Raw genomic sequence first — 27,052 nt, forward strand, 5'->3', positions numbered from 1 at the left:
CACACCCGCGGTGGGATGCCGGGATGTGCCCAGGTCAGGTCGCACACCCGCGGTGGGATGCCGGGATGTGCCCAGGTCAGGTCGCACACCCGCGATGGGATGCCGGGATGTGCCCAGGTCAGGTCGCACACCCGCGATGGGATGCCGGGATGTTCCCGGGGAGGTGACGCCGCCGCAGTGCCGTGGCGCGGGCGCCCCCTGCCGGCGGGCGGCGGGCACGGCGGGGCCCCGCGCGGGGCAGGCCGGGAGCGGGGCCGCTCCGCATCCCGGCCCCGCCCGCTCCCGCCACCTCCCACAGCACGGGGGGGTTCAGGGCAGCTCAGAAGAGAGTTCTTTTACAACCCCCTCGCCATACACAGTGCTAGTGCTTACCTTTGCAGTTCTGGGACCGTCTCCACGTTGTGAGCATACACGTCCAGCCCCGACAACGCTACTTTCTCCACAGCTTTAAGGTCCCCTCGGAAGTCGGGAGTTAGGCATTCCACTAGGATTTTGGAATTCCTGAAAAGGACAGACAAAAAGGAACACATCGGTGGGATTTTGTGTTGCTAAAAAAATCAAGAAAGCAAAAAACCACACATAAATTAATAAATGATGCTCTGATAGCAAAGCGAAGTTAATTCAGGATACAATTCTAAAAGAACAGATTTCTGCAAATACTTATATAACAAATCAAACAGGAACTGCGTTCAATTTCTGATTTTACTGATGTGAGCTGGAATACAACAAAAGATAAATAATAAATATAAGAGCATTTCCAACAGCCTCTAAAACAATTTTAATCACATGTACTGTTTATGCAAGATTTTTCATGTGTCTTTTTTGCAGTCATGTAACTTAACATGAGTTTGAGGTCATAGCTCCGAAATACAGAGGAACTATGATCCTGCCTACTAGTATATGAAGACTCTAAGTTATTGCCCTGGAATCTAATCTTGGTGTCCAAGAACCTGATTTCAGCTCAGAAAGACTGGTGGGAAAAACTGAAGGAACCTTTGGAGTCCCAAGATACACTGAATAAACACTTAAATGGGGTTATACAAATGAATTCTGCAGGTAGACAAGTATGCTGTCAAATGGTGTACAGGGCACCAATGCAGGGTGAAGGTGACACAGCCAGGGAAAGCCAGAAGGTACATTCACAGACTTGGAAATGGCCACTGTGGGGAAATGAAAAGCAATCTGATCACTGCTGAATGACAAACCAGACTCCTTCGGTCGTGGTGACAGTGTTACCTAAATCCGCTGTGTTTGAGCCCCAAGCTTCAGGAATGACCGTACCTCAAAAGAATGTACTCATTTCCTGGTAAACCAGCTGCCCGTTCAAAGAAGGAATCCAGTGCTTAGCTTTACATAAGCCTGGGATGAATTGGAAATGCATCCAAATTCAAAACAGTTTGGGGCCATTCTACGAGACAGATGAAAAGAAAAAGAAAGCGGCACAGATAGTCTAAAGGCAGACTTTTGTATCTGCATGGCGCCTGGAATACTCCAGCTAAAGGTAGCTTTGACCTACATGCAGTACCACATTCTAAGGTTATAAGAATAATAGCAATACATTAATGACATACCTTTCTTTCAGATGGGAGACTGTCTTTGCAAAGTGTTCCGCTCCACCGTCAGGCATATCTACAAGCATGTCAATTATTCAGTTAACCTTTCAGTTCAGGAAATGTATTTACTTATTAGCAAAGACTCAACACCCTTAACAGATTCAAGTTTAAATGATAAATAATAAACCAGTCAAACCCCATTCTTATCTTACCGCTTATGCCAAGGGTTTACAAAAGATACCCTACCAAGCCTTGCTCTGCACAAAGTCTAACTGTGACTGTGATTCACCTTTACCTGTCTCTAGGTCCACTGTCAGCCTGAGCACAGAATGGCTTTATCTATATACAGTTTTGGTCAGAAAAACAGTTGTACAAAAATTGATATATATATATATATATTTCTGCTCTGTAGGCCGCTTTGAAGCTACTGGACTTCCCACCATACTGAACAGTTTTTACAGGGGTTTTCCCCTCCTATATGGTGTCACCTCAGAGAAGCTACTACAACCTTAAAAAAAGGCAACTTCCAGTTTTCACAGAATTACAGAATCAATTAGGTTGAAAAAAACCTCTGAGGTCATTAAGTCCAACCTATGACCAATCACGATGTCAACTAGACCATGGCACTAAGTGCCACATCCAGTCTTTCTTTAAACACCTCCAGGAACAGTCATTCCACCACCTCCCTGGGCAATCCATTCCAATGTTTAATCATCCTTTCTGTGAAAAAATTCCTCCTAATGTCCAACCTAAACTCTGCCCCTTTTTATTACATATAATATATTCCAGGATAGTGTTTGGAAGAAGTTCTGTAATGGCATTGTATATGAATGCTTGTGGTTGGGGTTTCTTTTTGCTAATGGAGTAACAGAATACAGTGTTTATGTATGCATTTCACAAAAAAATATAAATATTTAGTATTCTAATATTCTTGCCATTTAATAACAGTGTAACTTCTGTTGTGTTTTACCAGATATGGAGAAATACTAAGAATATGTAGGAACTTCCCCAAGTTTCATCACTGTGGACTCCTTTAGAACAGTCCTCCTTGACAGTTGTGTTGATAAATGTTTACAGGGGCCTGTGTTTACCCCACGTAACACATCTGAGAGCTCAGAGGGAAAGCCAGGAGAGCGACCTACGCACCATCTCTGTCCACAGACGTCAGCACAACGTAATCCAAGCCCCACTCAGCGATAGCCTTGGCTGTATTGTAAGGCTCCTGGGGATCCAGAGGAGGTGGATTTTTTGCTGTCTTTACTGAGCAAAATCTGCAGCCTCTAGTGCATGTATCACCCATCAGCTGGAACAAGACACACATTCATTTACATGGTGCATGTCACTATTCCTCAGCTGGGAAACAGCTGCATAAGCTACATCAGATAAATCCCAACACTAAGCAAATAAAACTGGGACAGTGCTTTACTCTAAGTTTATTGTAATAAAACCACTCCACTACAGTAGAGATCCAGCAATGCACTACAAACAGCTCAGACATTAACAGAGCACTTAAGAAATGGTTAATGACTTACCATAATAGTAGCCGTGGCTGTGGCATATTCACCACCTCCCCAGCATTCTCCAATGTTGGGACAACGTGCTTCTTCACATACCTGAGGGTGAAAGGCTGTACTGAACCTGCATTTTTCATATTATTATTGAAAATAATTATTTTATTACTGATCAATTTCAGTAGTAGCCTACAAACAGAACATAATTCCTTCTGTGATAAATAAGGTTAACAGTTCCATGCTGTGGAACTTCTGGAGTTGCTTCTTCACAACTGCAACTCCATTAGCAAAAAGAAGCTCCTCAACCTCAAACTGCCTTATTAATTAGCACAGACTGTCATTAACATTTTAAATTTAAAAAGTGTTAAAATGTTCACAAAGTCTATGACTCAGCAAAGGATGATCTTAGCCTGAAAAAAAAAAAAAGAGGAAAAAGCTCTCCATGCATTCACACCACTTTTTACCATCTGGAAGGTACAATTAACAAAATATACACATTTGTACAGTTCTTTTCATGGAAAACATGTATGTAACTCTGAAATTGTGTGTGTTCCCATTAAAAACAGTTGCATATAGCATCTTCTGATCTCTGGTAATGCAAATAGTAAACCCTAGTACTTAAAATCATAGCAGGCAAAACATTCAATACTCTGTTGGATTTATCTTCATTCTTTAGGGGTAAAATTCACCTCTGATAAAAAGAATCAGCATTTGGCTTGGTTTCAGCCCTGAAGATCACGCAAGACATGATTTCTACCTGTTCTGCACAGAACAAAAAATGTAAAAAATGCCTTATTTCTACAGGAAAACTTGGTTGGTGCCAGATTTACCGTGTGAAGATTTAAACTTCTCAAGGTATTCTTTAGTTTATTGTAGTTCTTTCCCATGGGAATCTTTGTTTTCAGCCATGGAGGAAGCCGCAGCCTGAGTAACACCAAGAAAACATAAAGATTAATAAGCTACCTACATAGCAAATGTCATTAATTTTATAGATTCATTTTAATTTTATTATGGATCCCAACAAGGAAAGGTTCCTTGAAAGCTGATGCAACCCAGAAACTAATGTTAACATCATTGATGGTCAGATCAGACTTCTGTCTTCCCTGTTTATCATCATGCCAACACTCAGGTGTAGGAGTTTGCTGTCACTGAAAGGTTTAAAACCGTTCACTGTTCCAGTGGCATTTAACAGTGCCACACTGGAGACTGCAATAATGAACGGCAGCAGTTGATATAGAGCTATTGCTTCTGATCAAATTTATAACTGGAAATATGGGGGTTTAAGCATTTTATAATTTAGTCTTAATTTTTTGTTTTACTCTATCGGTAATATTTTTTCAACAGCAAAGTCGGGTACATTCACCTACTGATATTTGTAATTCAGTACAGGCCACGGCACAGGCACTCACGCGAGAAAACACCATGTCTCCATGTTTTGTTATGCGTGTTTTTGTTTCTTACTGAAAAATCATTAAATTTGCAAGCCAGTAGGGCAGAATTTAATAAAAATACAGAGTATACATTTTGTAGTTATTACTAACTGTGCAAGATAGTGCCCAGAAGCAACTACAGTTGTTTAAAATCACAATTACCTTTCTCCTTTCTCACGCTTCAAATTGCCTTTATACTCAGCCCATGTGCTCTTGTCTGACAGATCTCCAGAGACAAAGTCCTGCAAGTCTGGCCCATTTTGCAGAAACTCTTTTTTGTCCCCTGGCAAAGAACTTGATGTTCCGTACTGGTTACACACATGGCTCCCAGATATCTAAAAGCAGCAAAACTGTAATTTATTTAATAGCAAATGTACTAGCAGCATATACTAAACAACAACTTGCCCTTTTGCTGGTTAATGTACACTTTGCATAAGCATTTTTCCAATGGCCTTTAAGTTAACTTCTTTTTATTTTAAGCCACATGAAACAGACTTATCTACCATAATACCGTGCTAAGTTACACAGTATAACATAAGTTCCCATCGTACTCAGCGCTGGTGAGGCTGCACCTCAAATCCTGCATCGAGCTCTGGGCCCCTCACTGCAAGAAAGAAGGTGCTGGAGTGTGTCCCGAGAAGGACAACAGAGCTGGTGAAGGGTCTGGAGTTCAAGTCCTATGAGGAGAGGATGAGGGAGCTCGAGCTCGGGCTGTTTAGCCTGGAAAAAAGGAGGCTCAAGGGAGACCTGATCGCTCTCTACAACTGCCTGAAAGGAGGCTGTAGCCAGGTGAGGGTCTTTCTCTTCTGCCAGGTAACAAGTGACAGGACGAGAGAAATGCCCTCGAGCTGCGCCAGGGGAGCTTTAGGTTGGACATCAAGAAGAATTTCTTCTTAGAAAGGGTGATTAAACATTGGAATGGGCTGCCTAGGGAGGTGGTGGATTCAACCGTTCCTCGAGGTGTTTAAGCAAGACTGGACATGGCTTGACGTGATGGTGTTCGGTCATAGGTTGGACTCGACGATCTCAGAGATCTTTTCCAACCTCATTGATTCTGTGATTCCGTGAAACACCGCTGTGCGGGTTCCTCTGACACTTCGGGACTGCAGGACGCGGCGATGGCTTCCAGTGCTTCCGGGTGCTGTCCCGCGGGAGCGGGGCCGGGGCTCGGTGTCCTGGGAGTGCGTGTGCCCGTGCGGGGCTGGGATGGCCCTTCCCGGGCTCTGCCCGCGGCCGCCCCGCGCCGCCGCCGCCATGGACCCTCTCGGCACCGGCATCGGGTGCCCCGTCCCCCTCCCCGTGCGATCTCCTCTCACCCTGCCGCGCCACGCTACATCGCCCCCCGCCCGCCCGGCCCCCGGGTCACGCGGCGGGACTCACCCGGGCCCGGCCCCGCGGCAGCAGCAGCCCCCGGGCGGCGGCGGTGGCCCCGCAGCGGCCCCGCGGTAGCAGCAGCGACATGGCGACACCGGTGCGAGCGATGCGCTCGACGCTCGACCGCCTCGCCTACTCCTGCCTCTCGGACGGCTCGGCCTCGGCGCGATGACGTCACGGGCGCGGAAGCGGCTACAAGAGTGCGATGACGTCACACGCACTCTCTTTCCGCGCCGCGCGCTGCCAGGTGAGGCCGCCCGGGATAATCCGGAATCATCCGGGACCATCCGCGGCGCGCGGCTCCGCGCCGCCCCGCCCGCGCGCCGGCAGCCCCCCGGGGCCCCGCTGGGCCCCGCCAGCGCGGCATGTCCCGTCCCGCACCCCGCGGGAGGAGCCCCGGGCGGCGCCGGCCCGGCCGGGCCCCGCTGGGCGCTGAGGGCGCCGCGACCGTCCGGGCGGGGTCTCCGCCGGGAGAGGGCCGCGGGAGCCTCCAGCCTGTGTCGTTCTCTCCCGCAGGATGAAGACCATCCTCAGCAACCAGACCGTGGACATCCCCGAGCAAGGTCAGTGTCCGCTGCGTTTGGGGGGGCGCCCGGCGCTGCCGTCCCCACGGCCCATAACGCGTGTCCACCTTCTGTTCGCAGTGGGAGTTTCGCTGAAGGGCCGGACGGTCATAGTGAAGGGCCCCCGAGGAACCCTACGGAGGGATTTTAACCACATCAACGTGGAGCTGTCCCTCCTGGGGAAGAAGCACAAGAAGGTGAGTTCTACGCGGCGCGGAGATGGAGGGGAGTTTAACAGCTGGCTTAAAAGCTTAATGGTGGTGTAGAAGGGTGACCGAAAATGTTCAGCTACAGGTACGTTGTTTGGTTTTGTTCATTTCTGTGTTTTCTGAAAGAGGTTGGTCTAATGGAGCATGGGACCTACTCGGGCACTGTGGGAGCGTTGTGGTTCTGTCACATTGGCCTGAATGTGTTGGTTGCATTCCTTTGTAGTTAAAGTCAGGTACAGGGAAAGGGATTGATGGATGGATGTTGTTTTACAGACTGGCTCGTTTTAGCTGGGTAAAACTAAATCAGTTTGTTTGATTTCCAGAAACAGCAAGAACATCAGAAGAGCGGGTGTTTTCTAAATAAATGAATAATATTTTCATATAGTCTTGAAAAGTATAAAAAAAATCCAAGAGTGGCTGATTGCAGCTACTTGTTCATAAGTATCAAGTGTTTCATTGAAACGTGGACCCACACATAGTGTTTCATTTAAGTTGATGATGCATAGGAGCCTGACTTTGGAACAACGTGTTTAGCATTTGATAATACAACCTTCAGCTTAAGATTTTGGATTTATCTTTCCTAGCTCTTTTGAGGATTTGTTAGTAGCAAGACATGAACAAGATAAAGGTTTCTGACATATATGGGGGTTGGGACTTTAAAGGCCAGGTGGGCCTTTAATAGTCCGTCAGAGAAACAGAGTAGTTCTGTGCTTTTAAGTAGTTTATGTGAATGTTTTGCTCCTAGTTTGTCACAAAAATATTTCGTTGTTAGTTTTGAAGTGTAGCTGAAAGCTTTGTTAATGTGTTTTTTTTAACCCAGCTGCGAGTTGACAAGTGGTGGGGTAACAGAAAGGAGCTGGCAACAGTCCGCACCATCTGCAGCCATGTACAGAACATGATCAAGGGGGTCACTCTGGTAAGTTTTACTTTGAAGCAGGATAACTGCTGACATTTTTGTTACCTGCAGTGATAGCCTTTTAGTTTTGGGGAAGTGTTTCTAAGCATCCAAGATGTAGCTTCTCTTCCTTTTACTGTTTTCTTGCACTTGATGTCAAGCAAGTTTTGCAGGTGGAAGAAAGCACAGATGTCTCTTGGGCTCAGTGTCCTGCCCTCTTTAAGAAACTATTTTTGATACATCTTGGGTAGATTTCTCCAGTAAACTTAATGCACATGTTCTGCCTTTTGATTGTGTTCTGCTTTCAATGTCTGATTATGTCCTGTATTGCAGGGCTTTCGTTACAAGATGAGGTCGGTGTATGCTCACTTCCCAATCAATGTGGTCATACAGGATAATGGCTCACTTGTGGAGATCCGAAACTTCTTGGGAGAGAAGTACATCCGCAGAGTGCGGATGAGGCCAGGTGAGCATTTCTGGAGATGTACTGTGCCATTCTAACTGGGCTTTTCAAGCTGTTTTCTTTGGGCACTGCCACAGAGAGCAGGAGATGCTGAATAATTGTTGGAGCAGCATTTGCTTGTCTGAATTCATGTAATCTTCTTATGATACCTTTGCCACTATTCAGCTTTATTATTAATAAGGATTTTGTAATTTATTTTTAATATTGAGAGCTAGCTAATAACTACTTTAGAGGTAGTTACTGCAATACAGGGAGTCCAAGATGTCCTTTTGTCATTGTGAGATCTTGGCACTGTTTATAGTTGGTAAACTGCAGTGCTTAATTTTAGATTTGTGTTTCTGTTTTAAACATTGTACATAAATTAATTCCATATCATATTTTTGGTCTTTGAGGTGGTGTAGTTTGAATTTCCTGATTATCTAGGAGCAGGCATGATAAATTTCAAAATGACCATCTTACCTGCTGGTTTTACATCTTGCATACTTGTAGTTTCAGCAAAATGTCTAACAGAAGAGTAGGCACTTGATGGAGCTTGTTAACTTCTGAAGGGAGGAGACAAAACATTTCATAAACAGTTACCTTCAGACTGTAGAAAAGACTTTCCATATCCTTTTTTTTTTCTAATTGCATTTCTAGTGAGGGTATGGATAAGGTTATTTAACGTGACTGATGACATTTTGGGGTGGCTTTAGAGGAATGCATCAGATTTGTCCCAAAACCCTGTTAGATACAGTGCAGAGTTACAGTGCTTTGATTTTGATTTACAGTGGGATATTAAGGCAGGGTTTAATTACTGTGTTTGTTTTTTTTCAAGTCAGCCTTTACTGTAAAGATAGTAAAGGACTGGCTTTGATTAAGTAGATCAAATTATAAAAACTTTTGTTATCTCCTTGCAAATGCGAGTTTCCCGTTAGACTCTCAGATGCCATAATGTTTACTCCTTGTGAGTATTCTCAGCATTGCTAATAAATAAACACAGTGCTTGACATGACAGGGGGCAGGTGATTTTCAATGACTTTTGATTATGGTGACTCCAGTTTTGTCTTATTGAACACAAGCCTGTGGGAAGTGGCACCACCTGGCTGACAGAGCTGTGCTGGCAAAGTCTCTGACTTGTACACAGTGTTGTTGTGTAGTAATGAGTAAGCAGGAATATCACTTAGTTGCTTTCAATCCAGAGCATAACTTGCACTAATCTTTAAGTTTTGAAACTGTGAGGGAGGACAACCCTGGAATGGATTTCAGGGATTCTCTTAACAAAGTTATAGAAGCTAATTATTGGCTTGAATGCAGCTTTCTAGATCTGTAAACTGGGATGTTAATACTGTTTCTTTATCACACTTAACATCTTTGACAGTGTAGATGATGTGTTTTCCTTTCCACAGGTGTTACCTGTGCAGTGTCTCAAGCCCAGAAAGATGAGCTGATCCTTGAAGGCAATGACATTGAGTTGGTCTCCAATTCAGGTTTGTGAAAGGAGATGTGTAGGAAGGTTATATGGCCACTTTTATCTGAAGATGTCAGCTTAGCAAACTCTTTCTCCTCAAACCCTGAGGTAAACAACAGCCTAGGATTTTTTTTTTTTTGCTTTAGTCACCATAACTGCTTTTCATAATTCCTTATGCTGCTTCTACACTTAAAGATGTTTTTACAGGTCCAGGGAACCTTTTTCTGTAAAGTCAGTATTTATGGCCTTTTTGATACCAAACTTTTCAGCTTTTCTGTTGTACAAGTGTGCAGTAATGAACTGTCAGGGCCCCAAGTTGCCAAGACCAGCTCAGTGACATGCATTCTGTTTTCATTAGACCTGACAGGATTTCAAGTTGGTAATTTCTCTCTCTAGATGACAGTTCCCTTTGTTTGTTGAAATACTGGAGTGTAAACAAAGGCTACAAGTTAGCTCAGACCTCTTGCTTTTTACTAATGGTCTTGCTTTGTCTGCAGCTGCCTTGATCCAGCAAGCCACCACAGTCAAGAACAAGGATATCAGGAAATTCTTGGATGGTATCTACGTCTCTGAGAAAGGAACAGTACAGCAGGCAGATGAGTAAAACTCATAGGTTGGTATCATTTTAATGCACATTGTACATCTTCTGTTTAGAGATGGGGACTTCACAAGGTTCATCTGCTTCAACATGGCTGTGGTTAAGCCAGTTCCCAACAGGGATGCAGTTATGTTTGTATAAGGCAGCATAAGGCATGTCATAAAACTTTAATTTTGCTAGGCCTTTTGACAGCCATTTTTCATCTCTCATCAACTTGGCATTATGCTACTGTATGGAGGAATATCTGACTCTGCAGTGCTGTACTCTGCACTCTGAGCGCTGGCTGCAAGGGTGGCTGAGAATTTAAAACCAGCTGACCTGGCCTGACAGACCAGTTTACAGCTGTTTACAGAGAAGACCTTAGACTGATGTTCCTCCTGGTTGGACACTGCCCTGACTAAAAACAGTGGTCAGCATACAGTTTGTATATAAAGGTTCTTCTATGCTGTTTGTGTGTAAATGCTGGTAAACAGGTCTGTTTACAAGTTCAACTATTTACATTGTATGTGGACTTTTGTTACTGAAGCTGAGTACAAGGATTTTGGGATAATTTAGGAATTTTAAGTGTTAAAGGAATTTTAAATGTTAAAGGGATTTAAGTGTTAAAGGAATTTCGGAATTTTAAGTGTTTCAGCTACATATGGTTCCATGCATAGTGCAAAACACTTGTGCAGGATGAGACAGGCTGATTTGCAAATAAGTTCCATGTTGTGTATCTTCTGTAACCTAAGCTTGAGGTAGGATGCCAATGAACTGAGTTTTAGAAACAAATTTATTTTTTTATCACCAGCCAGGTACCAGACACTTGGAAGCCACTGAAAAAAATAATTTTTACTGCTGTTCAAAGTTACTTGAGAGATGGAACAACTTACTACCTGCTTATTGAACAGTCATGCTGTTGTGTTTGAAGGCATCCTTAAGTAATCTCATCTGAACAAAATAAAGCAAATTCTTTGAGCTATTAATGTCTATCTTGCATTAAAACTATCAGATAAATTAGCATCAAATGGCTATAAACTTTTAGTTTCACATTTGCACTGTTAAATCTTTCTAATAGCTCTTAATGCTTTATTTACAGTTGTCTGGATCCTGATACAAACCACCATGAAACATTAGATCAACAAGACCAGCTCAAAGAATCTGGTACAAAACCAGAACACCATGAGAGGTTTAATAAAATAAAACATACTTAATACCTTGGGTTTTTTTTTTTTTTTAAAGAACTAAATGGTGATTGCATGAACTTGTTCAAGGTCTTTTGGACAAGCAGATTGTCACAGAAAGGTTATGTTAGCGTGGTGTACACACTGCCCTGCCAGCCTCTGAGAACATTCAGTCTGAATGAAGTCTGATGGTTTGAAAACACATTGGTAGTGTGGACCCAGTGTGCAAAGTCATGAAGTGGTATTTTTGAATCATAGCATTAAGGAATAGCAAAAGCATTGTTCTCACAGAGAATAGTGTTCTTTCACATTATTTCAAAACCTCTTAATTCAGACTTGTGACAGAATCTGAAGTAGATTAAAAACAAAACTGAAATCAGTAGAACTAGATTTTTAAGACCATTTAAACTAAATACATAGAAGCAGTAGTCTGAAAATAAAATGCTTTATTTGTATTGCTAAATTAAGAAGACAAAGGGCTTGACCTCAAAGTTCCGTCAGAGCATATTGCTGAGTTTCACCAGCAGTGATTTTTGTCATTGGGGATACAGCTTTTTTTCTTAGTTGCTAATCTTGCCATGTAGCAACATCTAATTGGGAGGTTGTACTATTTCTGCGCTATGGTAAAATCCACATTGTCACTTGTTCTATTCAGTTTTTAAAAAATGTTTCCAAAAATCCCTGGGATAGTGCAGAAACATGCTTGGCAACAAGTTGCTAAAGCGTAATAGTGAGGAAAGCATCCATACATGTTAAATTCCAAAAATTGCCCAAAGACCCGCTTGAATGATGACAAGTGCAATTTACAATTATGTTTGTCAGTCTCTCTTGAGTGGATTAATAGTTACTTATTTGCATGTTCTCTCCTAAGAACTTTTTATAGTGGGCCGATTTTGGAGGTGAAAAATAGTGATTCTGTATGATTTTGACTTAACCCAGTTACATTTGCTTAAAACTACATCACCCAATGTGTCAGGGGATCTGTACTGGTCAATAATGGAGTTGAATTTGTTGTTTTGGGAGCCGGCCCAGGATGTTTCCTTCTTGGTGGTGTACTTAGCTGAAGGTTTGTGGGTTTTAATAACACTTTTATTTGTAAACTCTGAACAGATGCAATTTCATGCTCAACAACACTCATGAATATCACAAGACACCTTGGTTCATAGAAAAGTGCATATCAGTTCGCAAAGCTTAGTCGCCGTTTACAAGTCAAGCTGTTTGAAAGGTTATTCCTAGGCACAGTAGAATCATAATTTTTTTTTTAAAATACGTGAAGTTATCCTCTATGTACAGTAGGTGGATAAAAGTAATTTCACCAGAAACAAATGTCATAGCTCTTAGTCCTGTTCATGTGATTACTTCCTGGTTTTGAATGAAATGCTTGGTGTGTATGACTGGAGTGACTCAGTGCTTTTCTACAGTTGTCTGAGGTGCATCATCCGCTGTAGAACTCGAAGAGTGATGGATCTCACTGAAAGTGGGCTTGTGCCCCCTTTTAAAATGAAATGCAGAGGCACCGCGTGCTTTTTGCCTTATAACGTTTTCTTCTTTTTCTTTTGTGAAAAAAAATAATGGTTAAAAGCAAGATAAGAGTAGAGAAAAGGCAGCAGGCAAAGAATATTAACGGCTTCTTCTGGGAGATAAACAAGCAGAAGCTACACTGCTTTTCTTGGTTTGAGGGACTGCAGACTGAGGAGTTGGCAGGGAAGCCGTTGTTGTTTATCAGGGTATTGTAAAATTTTACTGAAGGCTTTCCTTTTGAATCTGAAGTGAAGAATCCAAATCTGGGCTTAGATTTTTCTTCAGTCAGCTTAAATGCATAGTAGCCTTTAATCTTGACTTTGTCAATGTAGTATGCTGAGAAGGAAGAGAAACCAAAACCAGACATTAATAAAACCTTATAGGTTAGGTAAAACATGCAAACTTTCTGGTAATAAGTTCAGATTTCAAATTGTTAAAAAATGTAATTGCATCATTGCTACTTCTAATAATACTCAGCTGTCTCAATTGTGCATCATTATTTTAAAAAATGCTTAAAATTTGGGAATTTTCTGGACCTACTGTGTGAAAGCTGGATTTGGACAGAATTGGAGCTGGGAGTTTGCTTTCCTGGGAAAAGCCAGATGCTGCTCTTTACTGAACCCAGCTATGATGACTCAGGGGGAGCAGCTCCCCATCTGTGCCATAAGAAGAGCTTTCCAAAAATTCCTTCCCTGCTCCAAATTCAGCTGCCTAGCCCCACAGCATGCATGGCTGTATGTTATACTGCTGCACCCAAGTGCTTGGTGAAAATACTTAAATTATAAATAGCAGGCCTTGGTGAATAAAGATCCCTTCAATTCACGTGCAAGCAGTGAGCATAATTCGGAATGTGACTCTGATTGAGCAAGAACATGTAAATTGGGATCTTTTTGTGAGTACTGTAAAGTGTCATGCTATCTGAGAAGTAAAATGGAAATACTATGATGAAATGCCCTTTAAACAATGCTTTAATAACTTATTTCCTTTAATACTGTATTGTTCTTTTGTTTGCAGTATGAAATTAGCATGGGAAATAAACCAGCAAATGCTCATTAGTCCTTTAGTAACTGAGAAAGAGCTAAGCACTGGGGACAGAGTGCTTTGTTTCTTGGTGTCTAAAAGTAATCTGAAGCCATGCTTAGCCATGAGTAAGATTTGTCTCATTTTTTTTATGTAGCTAACTCCTACAGAGGAGAAACCAGGATACCTAAGCTATGTTTGCTGACAGGTGCCTCAGAAAAACTTTTAAACACCACATCCTGATCAGGGATCTCACTAACGTTTGCCAATAGGGAAGGGAATATAAGGGCAAGGATGTATTGTGCATCTTATTTTGACTGTATGGTTCAGGTACTGAGGCCTTTCTGGTAGCCTGTCGCTCACTCCTTTTTTAACAATTGGTTGGAGGAAGAGGGATGTGAGACCTGAGGTGCTTGCAGGATTTCTCATACAATAAGCTATTGCTGAAGATCATCGTCTTGAATGTTTTTGTCCTCTACCTCCATAACTGTTATTAATTTTTCTTTAAAGTGAAGAACTATATTTCTATAGGTGCCCAGGAGAAAGCAAGTAGTGGAACAGGAACTAGAGTTGGACTCTGCATGTCCCTCCAGGTCTCCGTGGACTTGCTTGCAATTTCCTGTCCAATGACTAGTTCAGCATGCAAGTAAGAAGACTCCTGCCTTTCTTTGGAGAGTAGAAATTTGTCTCTTCAAAGTTGTTGGTCTGAAGTGCCATCTCCTAATAACTTCTGAATAACTACTCTGCTGTATGTGCACGCCCAGATGGCTTCTCACATGCTTTAAACTGGAAGCAGCTGTAGCTACGTTTCATGTCAGAGGCTTGCGTTGTATTGAATCTGCCCTGAGTGTGACTGCAGAATCAGGTCCCTCAGGGAGCTGATTGCTGATGGCCAGTTCCTGCATCTGAACCAGAACTGCTTGCTCCATCTAGTCTTAACAGTGCCTAAGGATTGCCTGGGTCTGAGCCACAGAATTGGCTCTGGGGAACTTGAATGCTCACCTTTTAAAACCTCTTGTACGTATTTTCCCAAGTAATAATTCCGAAGTTCATCGTTGTCTAAGGACGGGTCATCTATTCCATTTGCTGTGATGTAAATATCGATGTCGCCGTAGGTTTTTTTAATCCACCTGAGAACTCTGCGCATTCCCCAAGGCACCACTGCCAGACGAGAAGGGGAGCTCAGGCAGGTGATATCCTGCAGAAATTGAATGTCACGATCAAATTCGTACTGGCTCCCATTCTGAGGTTCGTGAATCACAAATCTCGTGGTAAAATGATTCAGTGCATAAAAGTCAGCTGCACCTTTGATGAACTGCTTTTCCTCACTTGTGAAAGATGGCAACAAAGCGTATGAGAGGCCTTTTCTGTTTTTGAAGCCAATATATTCCCTCATGGTAGCTGGATAGTCCCCAGTCTTAAATATGGGATTGGCAAACCAGCCTATTTCAAACTGAAGAAACCTGTCGGCAGCTTTTGAATGAGATTCAAAGTAGGGGTTGGCAGGCTCAGCCCAGTCCGAATGCAGGGACAGGGACACTTTGCCATCCTGGAAGGACCGGTACTGCTCATCATATACTCTCCAGGCCATGGCGTGTGCTATTAGTAAATTATGTGCTGCCCTATAGGTATCATTGCTGCTCCTGTTGTACACATTGCTTAGCTGGTTAGGCTCGTTTATTGTAATCCAAAGTTTAACCAAATCACCAAGTTCCCTAAAACATAAAGCTGCGTAGTCTTGAAAAGCATAGGCAGTAGATTGGTTCAACCATCCTCCTGCCTGCAGCAAAGGACCTGGCAGGCCCAGGTAGGTGTGAGTGGGATAATACAAGGTGACCATGGATTGAACATTGAGTTTCAGTGCTTCACTAATCACACACCTGTAATATCTAAGAACTTGCCTGTTGACCACTGACAAATCTCCATTGGGTAAAATTAGTGACCAGTCGAGTGCAAATCTGTAATGAGTGACTTTCATTTTTTCTAGGAGGTCAAGTTGCTTTTTAATACTGACAAAATCCGTGCACTGTGCTGGTCGGGTTTTTAGCTTTACCCCTTCAACTTTGTGCAGAAGCCCATCTCCTGTGACATTCCAGAGGTACAGGCTGGAATCGCAGAACTGTGGTGAGGAAGCCACCAATTCTGCCTGTGAAAATAAAAACTATGTTACAATGGTTTTTAATTAAATTAATGCTGCCTCATAATCTGCACTTCTGCCTGTGTTCAGCTGTAGGATTAGTGCTGGGTGTCAGAAAGCTTAGATACTCCAGGGGAGAGAGAATAACCAACTCGCCTATATGAGCTTTGTGCTAGTGGTCGTCTTGTTCTGTTCCTTTATCTACAGAAAACATTAAAGTTGCACTCTCCTTTCTGTTTGGTTACACACTGGCATTTGCCCTGCCACCAGCTTACATGCCATATGTTTTCACACCGATATATCTCCCTGATTGAGTTCGCTCTGTGGTCATGCAAACAGCAGTTCTCAGGCAGCTGCCAGGAAAGCAAGTGGTAAGAACAAGCACCAGGGGCTATACGAGGCACGTACAGATTGTTTTGGCAATGCTGCGAGATCAACCTTGTGAAATTGAGGCATAGTAATCTCACACATCTTGTAGCTTTTAGTTTTATCTTTTCTATCTCCTACTAGTTAACAAGGTTCTGAGTAGCACATGGGGTTTTTTCCATATTCCAATTTTTTTAAATGCTTTTTGTAGGTTTCAAAATACAATATTGTGGAGTTTAAAATATTTAGATTAATTTATTTTTTTAAAGAAAATGGACTTTTCCATGCTATATATTAACAAAATACATAGCACCTTTTTTTTCCTATGGTTGTCAGTGAATAGGTTAAATTATGGGGTTTTCTTATTTTTTGAGGCTGATATTGTCCCTGTCTGTGTGCAATGACAGAAAGAGTATCCCAACACTGGCCATCCACACAGTTAGCTTATTTACCAAGTTTAAAGCAGAAATAGAAGAAAAATAAAGTATATAAAACCCCCACAGTTTGGACCAAAGGTGGTATGATCTCTTTTCAAATGTGAGCTCTAGGTTGGTTATCTCACCTGTGCTCTGTGTCTTTTTAAAGGGCTTCTTACCAACTTGTCTAAGTAGCACTTATAGCCAGGGTCAATCCAGGAATCTGTTTACCTTAAGCCTGCAGGTAGCTCTGCCGCCACCAGTGTAACCACCTTGTCCCTGCCCCATGCAACCCTATCTGTCACGCTGTCATAGGCATCCCTATGGCCACACTCCAGACTGGGTTTGGAAGCCCCTGGTTGAAAAATAACCCAGGAACAATTGATTGGAGTCAACTTGGTCTGAAATTTTCTAATCTGATCTGCCACGTGGAGACGCAAGCAGGGGGAAGGCAAGGGTGGGCCGGGCCTGGAAGGGCTCCTGCAGCGGGGCCTGCTGCTGCAGCAGTACCAGCACTCTGTGACCATCTCATCTGAAAACTTGCAAAGTACATGAAATTGAAGCTATGCAGTTATGGCTTAACTTCTGTTGGCAGTGTGCATTGAGATTCCTGAATGCAAGGTGCCATACACAGTCATTTGTTCACCAAGTAAAGTTACTGATCACTCTGCTTCCAGCAGTCTTCTCAATATTTTATGCTTACCTTGAGAACAGACTCGGTGATACCCCAGGAGAAGTCACAGGAGAATTGAGCTTGCAAGCTTGGGGTAGACTCTCTTGGGAAGAAGCCATTTTCTTGTATGATTTGTTTATAATAAAGTGCGGATGACTTGGGAATCCTTTCTTTTTTTTCACTTTTGAAGTCTACATAAAATAATCCACGCCTGATGTTGTAAGCATGTTGCCATTCAAAGCCATCAAGGAGGGACCAGGCTGTGTAACCAAACACATCTACGTCGTCATATTTAATAGCTATGTAAAAGAAAGTAACATCCATGAGTCTTACATTTAGTACTCTAACATATATAAGGGATATTTATGAGAAAAGGCTATTTACTTTGAAAATCTTGAGTGTCTTTTCAACATTCATGGGGTTGTTGGCCCATTGTAATTAATTGCAAAACTGTGACATTATATATCTTAGTCTTTATTCATTACAAAAAAATGTGTCACTAGTTCCTTAAGAAATTAAATTACTGCAGGATGCTTTATTTCTGCTCTGAGCAAACACAAAATACTACACCACTGCCAGCCAGGCACATTTGACAATTTGCCAGTAAGATCTACCAATAAAATTAGAGAATCATGAGTAAAAATTAAGGGTGCAACAGTTGATCTAGATTGTGCATTTGTCATGAAGCTAAAACTCTCCACCTTTATTTGAAAGATCTCTATAAGCTCTAATATTTAGGAATGCCTATTCAGCTTGTAAACTGCAAAATTTAATGTGTTGGTATGGGACAATTAATGACTTCAGAAGAAGTTGGGTTGATCAGCTCAGAGACTGATTTAATCACAGAATGGGTGCAGGGCATGCATGTTTCTTAATATCCCTCTACCTTGCAAAGGGGTCTACATATGATCTTTTACATATAATATATGAGAAAGATGACTACTGCTTTCTCAGATATGGAACCCGATTCTTCAGGAAGGGCACGAGAACCTGCAAAGCAGCTTCTTGCCAGACACCAACTAACCACAATGTTTTTTACCCACTTACAGCACGTGCCCACAGGCAGCCTGGAAGAAAAAGTCCAAACTCCATGGTCAGTCATGTTAGCTGCCTGTCGCCAGCTTTAAGCTAGGAAATACCACAGGATAACTCATCACATTAACCTTATAAGGGCTGGAATATCAAGGGCAAAGCAGTGACCAAGTGGGGTTACTGAGGATTTTGACACAGTCAGATGGACAAGCTGTATTTTACTTGTGGTCCACCACATGAGCAGAGTAACAAGGTACCCAGCAGCACGGGTGCAGTCCAGAAGGATATTTTCCTAGTTGCCAGATATGAAGTATATGAGAAGCTGATAGATAAGGCCAGAATACTGGAAAGGAGATGAGGGAATGCAATGAAGCAATCCAATGGCATGTATTTTCAAGAAAAGCAATTTCTAAATATTAGGGAAACCATGTAAGAAAGTATGAAAGTGTCTGAAAATATCTATTGCAAAATGCAGAGGTGGAGATTGATGTAGAGATAGATCAGAAGGACCTGGCAAGTGAAGATGAGTATTTCATGTCTGCAATGAGGAAGGCTGAACAAATGGAAGCAGACATCTAGGGACAGCATAACTGACAACTGAGAATATTTTTGTTTCTAGAAGTATACTGAATGGATGGCAGGTAAGTTTAATTGTCAGAGCAAAAGATGCTGTAGTACTCGAGATGGTGCATGCCTAGTTGAGAATTTGTGCTTGTTAAAATGGGTAGGGAAAAAAGCACTATTTTATGTATATTTTGTGGTAAGAAGACTTAAAAGTTAGGGAGGTGATAGGTAGAGATCCTGTGGATCAGTGTGAGAGTGTGTTTGTAGCATTGTCTGCAGGAACAGTGAAAGGAGATGGCAGAAACAGAAGGCAGGATCCTCACTGAATGTTGGAGTGGGGATGAGAAAATCCCGAATAACAAGGGGATGACTGGGGGCAGGAACAAGGAGCTGGAGGTAGAAAAGGTCAGGAGTTAACTAAGCTCCCTGTGTCACCAGAGATTACTTTCACAGAAGGAGATCTCAGGGCATTTTTGTGTCCACTGTAGGTGGAGTCTTGGAGTCCTGCAGGAGTAATAGTTTCAGTATGGACAGGCATATGTGTGCCACTGAGACACTGTGGCTTCACTTGCATCCTTAGATCATAACTGAGGTCAGTTCACTGTAAAGGTGATGTTATACATCACCTATTTCCATGACTCGTGGTGCCACGAGTTACAAACAGTGCAAAGTTTACAGTTCTCTCCCCAAACAAACACACACACATGAATATAGCTCCTTATAGCCTGTTACATGCTGTCTTAACGGCCACCACTTCATTACAGTTTGGCCTATATAAATCATGTTTTGGGCTTAACATGATCTAATTGGTTTTGCTGCAAACAGCAAATTTATACCTGACTTCTCTGTAAGTAAAAATATGAAAATATGTTCCAAATATTATTCCTGACTGGACAAATTACTTTGCTTCCCAAAAAATGCATTAATTAAGAGATAATCCTGTATTTTGAGGCAGAAGTTGAAGTATCTGCATACATCAAAACGTTGATGACAATTCTTGACAAGTAGTTATTGGTTGAACATTGACCAAGTATTTCAGAAGTGTGAATCCATGGATGGTCTGCTGTAGAATTCAGGCCTGAATCTAGATTTTCCTACTGTGTCACGCATTATTTAAAATACCATAAATCAAATACTGGAGTGCAACTTCCTCCAAAAAAAGGTAGGATATATTGCTCCCTTGCACTACATAAAGTTTACAATTTGAACCAACTTTAAATATATATGGATAATCTTCCTCTGGAGCTTAATTACAGTTGTTGGTGAAGCAGTACTTCCTGGCTTGGTCTCTGAGTAAATGATAACTCATGTTTTCCCTCTTCTGAGGATAAAGAAGGTTTTTGTAAAGGGATCTAAGCCATCCCATCACTGCAGTGTGGCATCAGCAGTGGGGCAGCCTGCTGGGCTGATGGCTCTCAGAACCAGCAGCTGCCCCGCTCCCAGCACCACTCCTATAAACTGGCTGAGGAAAGAAATATTGGTTTTGTAGAGGCTTAAGGTACTCATAGTGTTTATATTTCATACAAAATTAAATCTTTTACCTTCAGAGAGCACCCCATATACTGGCTTTATGAAGGGCAAATCCAAGATTAAATGTGTGTTATTAAAACATATCATCTTTGTTTGGTGTGAAATATTCCTCAAGAATGATTGTCGTTCTCCTGCTCATTTCCTTCATGCATTTTGCATTGGACTAGGACCCCAGCATGTCAATGACAGTCTTTAGTCAGTCTTATTTTCCTGCTGTCAAGGTATGTACCCACATAAAGGTGTTACAGTTGAGCTGCCAGCAGTGAAAAGTGATATCCAATAGATTTGTTTTCATTAATTTCTCACTCAGCTTTTTATTTATTTAGTTTTAAAATCCAATGCAAATGTTGGACTTTAACTTTCTGGGACAGAGACTATGGGGTTTTTTCTGTGTTTGTACTACACCTAGCACCAGTGGATCCTGATCCATGACTCATACTCATGCACTATAAATAATTAATTATTAACTTTGTTGCCATTACCACTTTTAAAAAAAAGATTAAATCACTACAGGGCTAAATATCAGATTATTTTAAAGTGCTCACTGAAAATCCAACAACTAACTTGTGTACAAACCTTGTAAAACCTTATTTATGAAGTTTTTCATCATGTAGATGGCTGTGGTGTCGTCTGTTTTCACATGGTTGTCAGTGAACCAGCCATTCTCTGCAATCAAGATTCGAGGACTGTTGTATTCCAGTTTAATCCAGTTCAGTACTTCCCTCAAATTCAGTGACAAATTTTGGCCCATTTTTTGTAGAGTGTTTGGAGGTTTAAAGTTATTAGGACCAAAGGAAAATGCAAAGAAGTCAGCTGTTCCCTTTATGTAGTTTTTTTCATCCTCCGTAAAGCGTGGCAAAAATGAGAATTCATTTTTCAGTTCTTCTGGATAATCACCGTCCCCATGGATAGGTTTAGCAAACCATCCGAGCACTCTCTCCATAGACTTCTGACATTTAGAAATGTCCAACTCATCTTCCAATTTGTTAGGTTCGATCCAGTGTGATCCCAATACTATGGACATCATTCCCTTCTGATAAGGTTGAAAGTGTTCTTTGTAGTTATGCCAAACTTTTGCATGAGCCTGATGAGAGAAAAATAGCTTTAAATTGTAACCCTAGTAAGTTTCTGTATGGGCTGGCAGCTAGAGAGGCAAGTAGCCCCATCTGACTCACTGCAGGCTTATATGGAAATATCGCAGTTAAGGCACACAAGTTACCCTGCACAGTTGTAATGGGCCATCGCTGTTACCCTGAAAGGTACCTTGGGATGGGGGCAATGCTCAGTAACTCATGTGCTGTTACCATGACAGATCAGGGCTGTGGCTTTTTGCCTTCTGTCATAGGTCTAAATTTCAGGAGAGGTCCCAGCAGGGGTCCGAATAGCTGTTACATGGACACTTTGAGACTAAACAGCTGTAATGGTGGGATTTGAACTCTGTGATCTAAACAGTCCCATTAGATCTTTCTTTGTCAAGCAGTGATTGCTGATACGGTTAAAATTTTAAACCATCTTTACAATTGTTCCATAAATTACACATCTCGTGATATTTCATTTGTCAGTGCTGACTCTGTGCTATTAATGCTCTGTCCTCTGGGGGTTACCTGGGCTTACTCTAATGAAAACACATCCACTTCATCCTTCTTCTTGGGATTTAGTTATTTTAGTTTGGCCTGATCATATGAGTAAGTGTTCAAGTTTTCATATTTGCACAATCCCTAAATGTAAAAATTTGGACAAAGGACCCAGATGTGAAGTTTGAACCCAAATGTCAACTTTCACAGTTCTGAGTGAGAATTTTGTTCAGGAATTTAATTAATTTCTTCTTTGAAATGGCCATAATTTTTCTGACAGTACATGCAGCAGCATAGAATGAAGCTTACTCACACCAAGTAGGGAGCAATAACACTTGAGTTTTAAAAGGAAATTTGGCAGCATATAATCTAGTGGGTATGGCATGTTTTAGTACTCATAATTGGCCAAATATTGACTGCCCTAGGACAGACTGAAGTTTTGCTATTCATGTGAGTGACAATGAAAACATATCTTGTATCACATTTTAATACCATTTTTTCTGATTATCATCATGTTTTAGAAAGCTGAACATCATTACACATCAGAATTAGCTTCAAACGTCATGTTGTTAATTAATTAAATAAGGGAATACAACAGACAAAATTTACACAAAACCAGAAATACATGGGAGACGGAGGAACCACCAGCACTGTCAAAGTCCTATAGGAAAATGAGACAGCTCAGGGGTCAGAGAAGGGTGACTCTGGACTACAGTGTGAATTGCATCAGAGGATCTGACATGGAAGGGGAACTAACCTCTCCCAGCTGAGGAGCTGTCAAGTAACTCAGGGTTTACCTTATGCCTGAAGTGTGGCTTTATACTCTTAATCTGGAAAAAAAATAACTGTTTGCACCTAGGAAAAACACTGAGAAGTATTGTGAAATACTGAGAGCGTTGAGTTAGACCACCATCATTACCAAGCCAAACAGCATTGCTTACCTTCGACAATAATTTCAGTTAATTTATCTAGAAACACACAGCCTTGACAGTTAAAAAAACCCAAAAGGTCTGATGTCAGGTAGATATTTGTTTAAGCTAGGGAGTACCAAAGCATTACAGTTTGTGAAATTTTGTGTATCAGTTGTTCATGGTTTCTAAGGTCATGCTCGTAACATTTGTTCAAGGTCTGTCTTTGAAAATACTGATAAAGTAACACTAACCTTTGAAATGCAGGTTCTGCGGCTGAAAAGGGAAGCCAACAAAAATGGACGCATGAGGCAAATTGCAAGATATAGTTAAAGTATTATAAAATGGTTTTCTTATCAGTCTCATCAGAAAATTTAAGTTGCCAGTGTCATCTCCTCAGTTACCTTCATTGTGCTCTCCTGAAAGTCCCTCCAGCCTGGGGTGGCTGCTAGGGCCAGGCTTGCTTTGTTCTCTACTTCTAGTGATTTCTTACCTGGTTAGTACATTTTCTTTTCCAGACACAGGCCACTAACACCACTGTTTAATGAGAGGTATACGGTTGCATTGGCTTAACAAGAAAACCCCCCTGAAGTGAGCTGTATTATGCACAGTGCCAAGTACCATGACAATAGCACCAGGTAAATTGTAGCAATCACACTTTTCTAGGTGAAGTGGTGAAGATCACTTTGCCAAAACCGAACTAATTAGAATGGAATATTGACATGTAAAAGGCAATCAGGGACAACTCGCATTCGTACACATCTTCAGGAGTTGATTAGAAGAAAGTGAAGTTACTACTACAAATGTTGTCTACAGTTGAGAATACAGCCACAGGTATAATTCTAGAGGAGTAGACTCAAGTACAAATAAGTACATTTCGTATGAGTCAAGACAGGATCCTCATACACAAAGTCATATGTATCATTGATGACTCAGTTCTGAGGATTAATTCTTACTGAAAGAAACTTGTCAGTATCTCTAGTAAGGGTTTTTACAGACATAGTAGAGACAATAGCATTTGCTTGCCTGTAATTCTCCTTTGAGCTGTTAATTATCTGTAAAGCAGATTAACATTTTCAGATAGAAGGTCTTCACTAAGTGCAAACTGTTGTTGATGGAACCAGCTGATTGATGTAATTTGTTTTGTAAGACCAGATATGAAACAAACATTAATTTAAAAGCTGTATCATACATAAAATTGTGTATTTTGAGTAAATCTTGACTAATCTTTTTTCAGTTAGAGTTTAATCCCTAATCTTTCACTTTCCTTGGTAGATCAAGGACAAATGTCAAGGCTAAGTACACAGTTAAAGCAGGATCAATATTGTGTATTTACTCTAGATACATATGACTCATTAATTTCAGCATATTTTCCTGGTATTAATATAGAAATTATTCAATAGACTTGAAAGTCACAGAAAGTGCTAAGTCACTTAGTATTAACCCTGCAAAAAGGCTGGAAAAGTCAATCTAATAAAATGAAGACAACAGTATCGTTCTTCTCTTCTTGAAATACTCTCATGCTCTTTCAAACCCTGATCCTCTAATTTATCATGTGCATATGCAAACAGCTTTCCAAAGAAAGACCAATACTTTCTAATTCTCAAGATATTTTAGTCAAGGAATTTTCCTTTGAACAGCAATGAGCACATAAAACAATGTCAGGGGTATACGAAATTATTTTAGTGCACTGGAAAGTGGGAACATTTAGGAAAACTAGAATTAAAAAATGCTAATACAATTATTTGGGGTTCTTGTTTAGTTGTTTGGTTTTTAAACCATGAAGAGCTAGAATATAGAGGCTGATGATGTTCATCATCCCTTCAGAAGAAGGCAGGTGTGTGTGGCTTATTTGAAGACAATATTTCAGTTTCAGACCCTTTTGGTCTGTGGTAAGGATGTAGTCAGTAGAGCTAAAGCCCTTATTTTGAAAATTGATGGAATCTCAATCTTTGTGAAGGACAAAAGGGCTCTTGAGATGTAGGCAACTACCTTTCGGGGGGGGGGGTTTGAAGGACTGAGTCTTTACTATTAAATTTTTTCTGTGCTAACTGTCTTGCATTTAGATTGTGTTTTTCCTAATGATTGCCAAGAAGTGTAAGAAAGCTAACCTGAAAATAACAAATCATAACAAAAAAAGTGTGAATCAGTGCTGAATTTTACATCAGCACTGATGGCTACTACTGTTTGAAAAATCTTCCAGCAAAGACATTTACAAGCATAGATGATTCTGGTGTCCACCCTAGAGCCATACTTGATGGAGATAGGTTTCCCTCCTCCTGTAAGAAATACAGGTGCTGGTGTAGCTTCATCTTTCTACGTCCTGAGGAAAGGACTCCATTTTGGAGGAAGGGAAGAAAGTGTCTGCTTGGACATAGAAGTAATAGTTATTCCCCATTCATTCAGTAGAAATTTTTTTTAAGGAGAATAAATTATGGGACTTTTCTGGGACACACTCATCCACAGATCCCAAAGGCAGCAGTCTCCATGTAGAGGTCCTGGCACAGTGAGAGCTACTGTAGAGCTGGGAGTAATGCAACTAGGCACAGAGAATAAACTTGCTAGTTGGAGAATAAACATTTTGCAATATGATCTTACTAAGCTAGAACCAATCATACTTATATATACATACTCCATGGCTAGTAGAATTGATTTAATATGCAAATACAAAAAAGTTTCCTTTTAAACTAATAGAATAGTCATTCAGTGTAGCCAAACGAATTGTAATGTCAGTGTGTTTAACTAAATAGAAAGAATAAAGAAGGAAAATCTTACTCTTTAATAGCCAGATTTTGTATGTAAAATTTTTAAATAAAATAATAAACAAGCACTTTAAAATAAATAATTACTAGGTCATCTTTCATGAATAGAACAGTAAGATCAAAATGAGGATTAACAGAAAGACTGCCTTAGGTAAAGGCTATTTCTTGGTGCTTTCACAGTCTTTTTTTTGCAAACATTGATCACAGGACTGATTCCTTCCATCGTTTCCCATGGCAGTGCAAAATCAATTTGTAAAATCTTATTATACTGTACCTTGATTAAATTGTGTCCTACAGAGTAGACAGTTGTTATTTTCCCTCTCTCTCCTGGAGCATGAATACCTGTGCCATATCCATGCCAAGCAACTAAATATGGATTGTGGATTGTAATCCAATACTTAACACGATCCCCAAAGGTCTGGAAGCAAAAGGTGGCATAGTCATTGAAGATATCAATTATTGATTCATTTCTCCATCCCCCATATTTTTCTTGCAGCATCAAGGGCAGGTCCCAGTGGTACAGTGTAACTACAGGATCAATATTTCTGTAGAGTAGAGAGTCAATAAGGGTGTTATAATACTGGAGTCCTTTTTCATTGGGAGCTGCTACGACTCCGGTGGGAAAAAGCCTTGACCATGAAATTGAAAACTGGTAAAAAGTAACTCCCAAAAAATCCAGAGCAGACAAATCTTTGTCCAACAAAATGTAACTGTCACTGGAGGTGCCTGTGCTGTCAGCATCACTGAACTCTGAGCGGGCGAAGCGGTCCCAGATAGAGGAGCCTTTCCCGTCCTTCCTCCAGCTGCCTTCCACCTGGAAAGCCCCTGTCCCTACACCCCAGAGAAACTCTTTGGGGAAAGTGTCATACAAAAACATCTGTGTTTCACTCACAGGGCTGAAGTGGGGGTCCTTTTTCCACACAGATCTTCCCTCTTCAGCAAGCCCAGTAACTGTCCTTATGAAAACTAACATCCAAAAAGCAACAATTCTCTCCAGTCGTTGGTCACACATTATGCCGGTTTATAGTGCCAATGTTAAAAGTCAGATTCCTTGTACGGACACTGAAAAAAATCCATTCATTTGCTGGAGTCCTCACCACGCAGACTGTCTTCATTCGCCACAAACTGCTGGAGTGTCTTATCAAAGCTTCACTAAAAGCTTGTGATCGTAAAAGCCCTGTCAATGATTAGCCTGAACTGTGAGATGTAGAACGGGTCAGAGAATGGTGTAATTTGTAGGGAGGTGGCCTCTGTATGACCACTGAGACACCTACCTGGCTTCGTGCTGCAGGAAAATAGGTTGCCTGAACAAGAGAAATGCTAGTAACTAATTTATCAGTATT

The 27,052-nt window shown here is 41.3% G+C and overlaps 3 protein-coding genes across 6 annotated transcripts in view; 1 reads left to right on the top strand and 2 right to left on the bottom strand.

The window, feature by feature from the left end:
* The window catches only part of LIAS (lipoic acid synthetase), an 11,043-nt gene extending 5,126 nt beyond the window's left edge, over positions 1-5,917 (bottom strand). Inside the window, exons 1-7 of one of the 2 annotated variants that reach the window (XM_017811616.1) lie at positions 5,875-5,917; positions 4,657-4,829; positions 3,895-3,988; positions 3,086-3,166; positions 2,700-2,856; positions 1,572-1,629; positions 373-501 (exon numbers count right to left, since the gene is read on the bottom strand). In XM_017811616.1, coding sequence (XP_017667105.1) covers positions 373-501; positions 1,572-1,629; positions 2,700-2,856; positions 3,086-3,166; positions 3,895-3,951 — 482 coding nt within the window. In that variant the 5' untranslated portion in view covers positions 3,952-3,988; positions 4,657-4,829; positions 5,875-5,917. Of the gene's footprint in view, positions 1-372; positions 502-1,571; positions 1,630-2,699; positions 2,857-3,085; positions 3,192-3,753; positions 3,828-3,894; positions 3,989-4,656; positions 4,830-5,874 lie in introns of those variants that run through there. The other variant, XM_017811533.1, reaches the window with a different exon arrangement.
* A 124-nt stretch (positions 5,918-6,041) lies between these two features.
* RPL9 (ribosomal protein L9) lies at positions 6,042-11,238 on the top strand. Of its 2 annotated transcripts, XM_017811732.1 has the most exons (8): positions 6,042-6,115; positions 6,385-6,431; positions 6,513-6,628; positions 7,461-7,556; positions 7,869-8,001; positions 9,384-9,464; positions 9,943-10,058; positions 11,122-11,238. In XM_017811732.1, the coding sequence occupies exons 2-7, from the start codon at positions 6,386-6,388 to the stop codon at positions 10,047-10,049; spliced, it is 579 nt and encodes a 192-aa protein (XP_017667221.1). In that variant the 5' UTR covers positions 6,042-6,115; position 6,385; the 3' UTR covers positions 10,050-10,058; positions 11,122-11,238. The 2 variants fall into 2 exon arrangements, with proteins under 2 accessions (XP_017667221.1, XP_017667301.1); XM_017811812.1 differs by lacking the exon at positions 6,042-6,115 and having other exon boundaries at positions 6,383-6,431.
* Positions 11,239-11,637: 399 nt separating this feature from the next.
* Positions 11,638-26,912, bottom strand: KLB (klotho beta). Of its 2 annotated transcripts, XM_017811185.1 has the most exons (6): positions 25,984-26,911; positions 21,042-21,549; positions 17,370-17,638; positions 15,801-15,893; positions 14,750-14,945; positions 11,638-13,063 (listed from the first exon to the last, which is right to left on the bottom strand). In XM_017811185.1, the coding sequence occupies exons 1-6, from the start codon at positions 26,719-26,721 to the stop codon at positions 12,702-12,704; spliced, it is 2,166 nt and encodes a 721-aa protein (XP_017666674.1). In that variant the 5' UTR covers positions 26,722-26,911; the 3' UTR covers positions 11,638-12,701. The 2 variants fall into 2 exon arrangements, with proteins under 2 accessions (XP_017666674.1, XP_017666604.1); XM_017811115.1 differs by having other exon boundaries at positions 14,750-15,893; positions 25,984-26,912.
* Between the last annotated feature and the right edge of the window lie 140 nt (positions 26,913-27,052).

Source organism: Lepidothrix coronata, unplaced genomic scaffold (genome assembly GCF_001604755.1).
Source record: "Lepidothrix coronata isolate B3197 unplaced genomic scaffold, Lepidothrix_coronata-1.0 Scaffold0, whole genome shotgun sequence".
In the NCBI taxonomy this organism is placed as follows: Eukaryota; Metazoa; Chordata; class Aves; order Passeriformes; family Pipridae; genus Lepidothrix; species Lepidothrix coronata.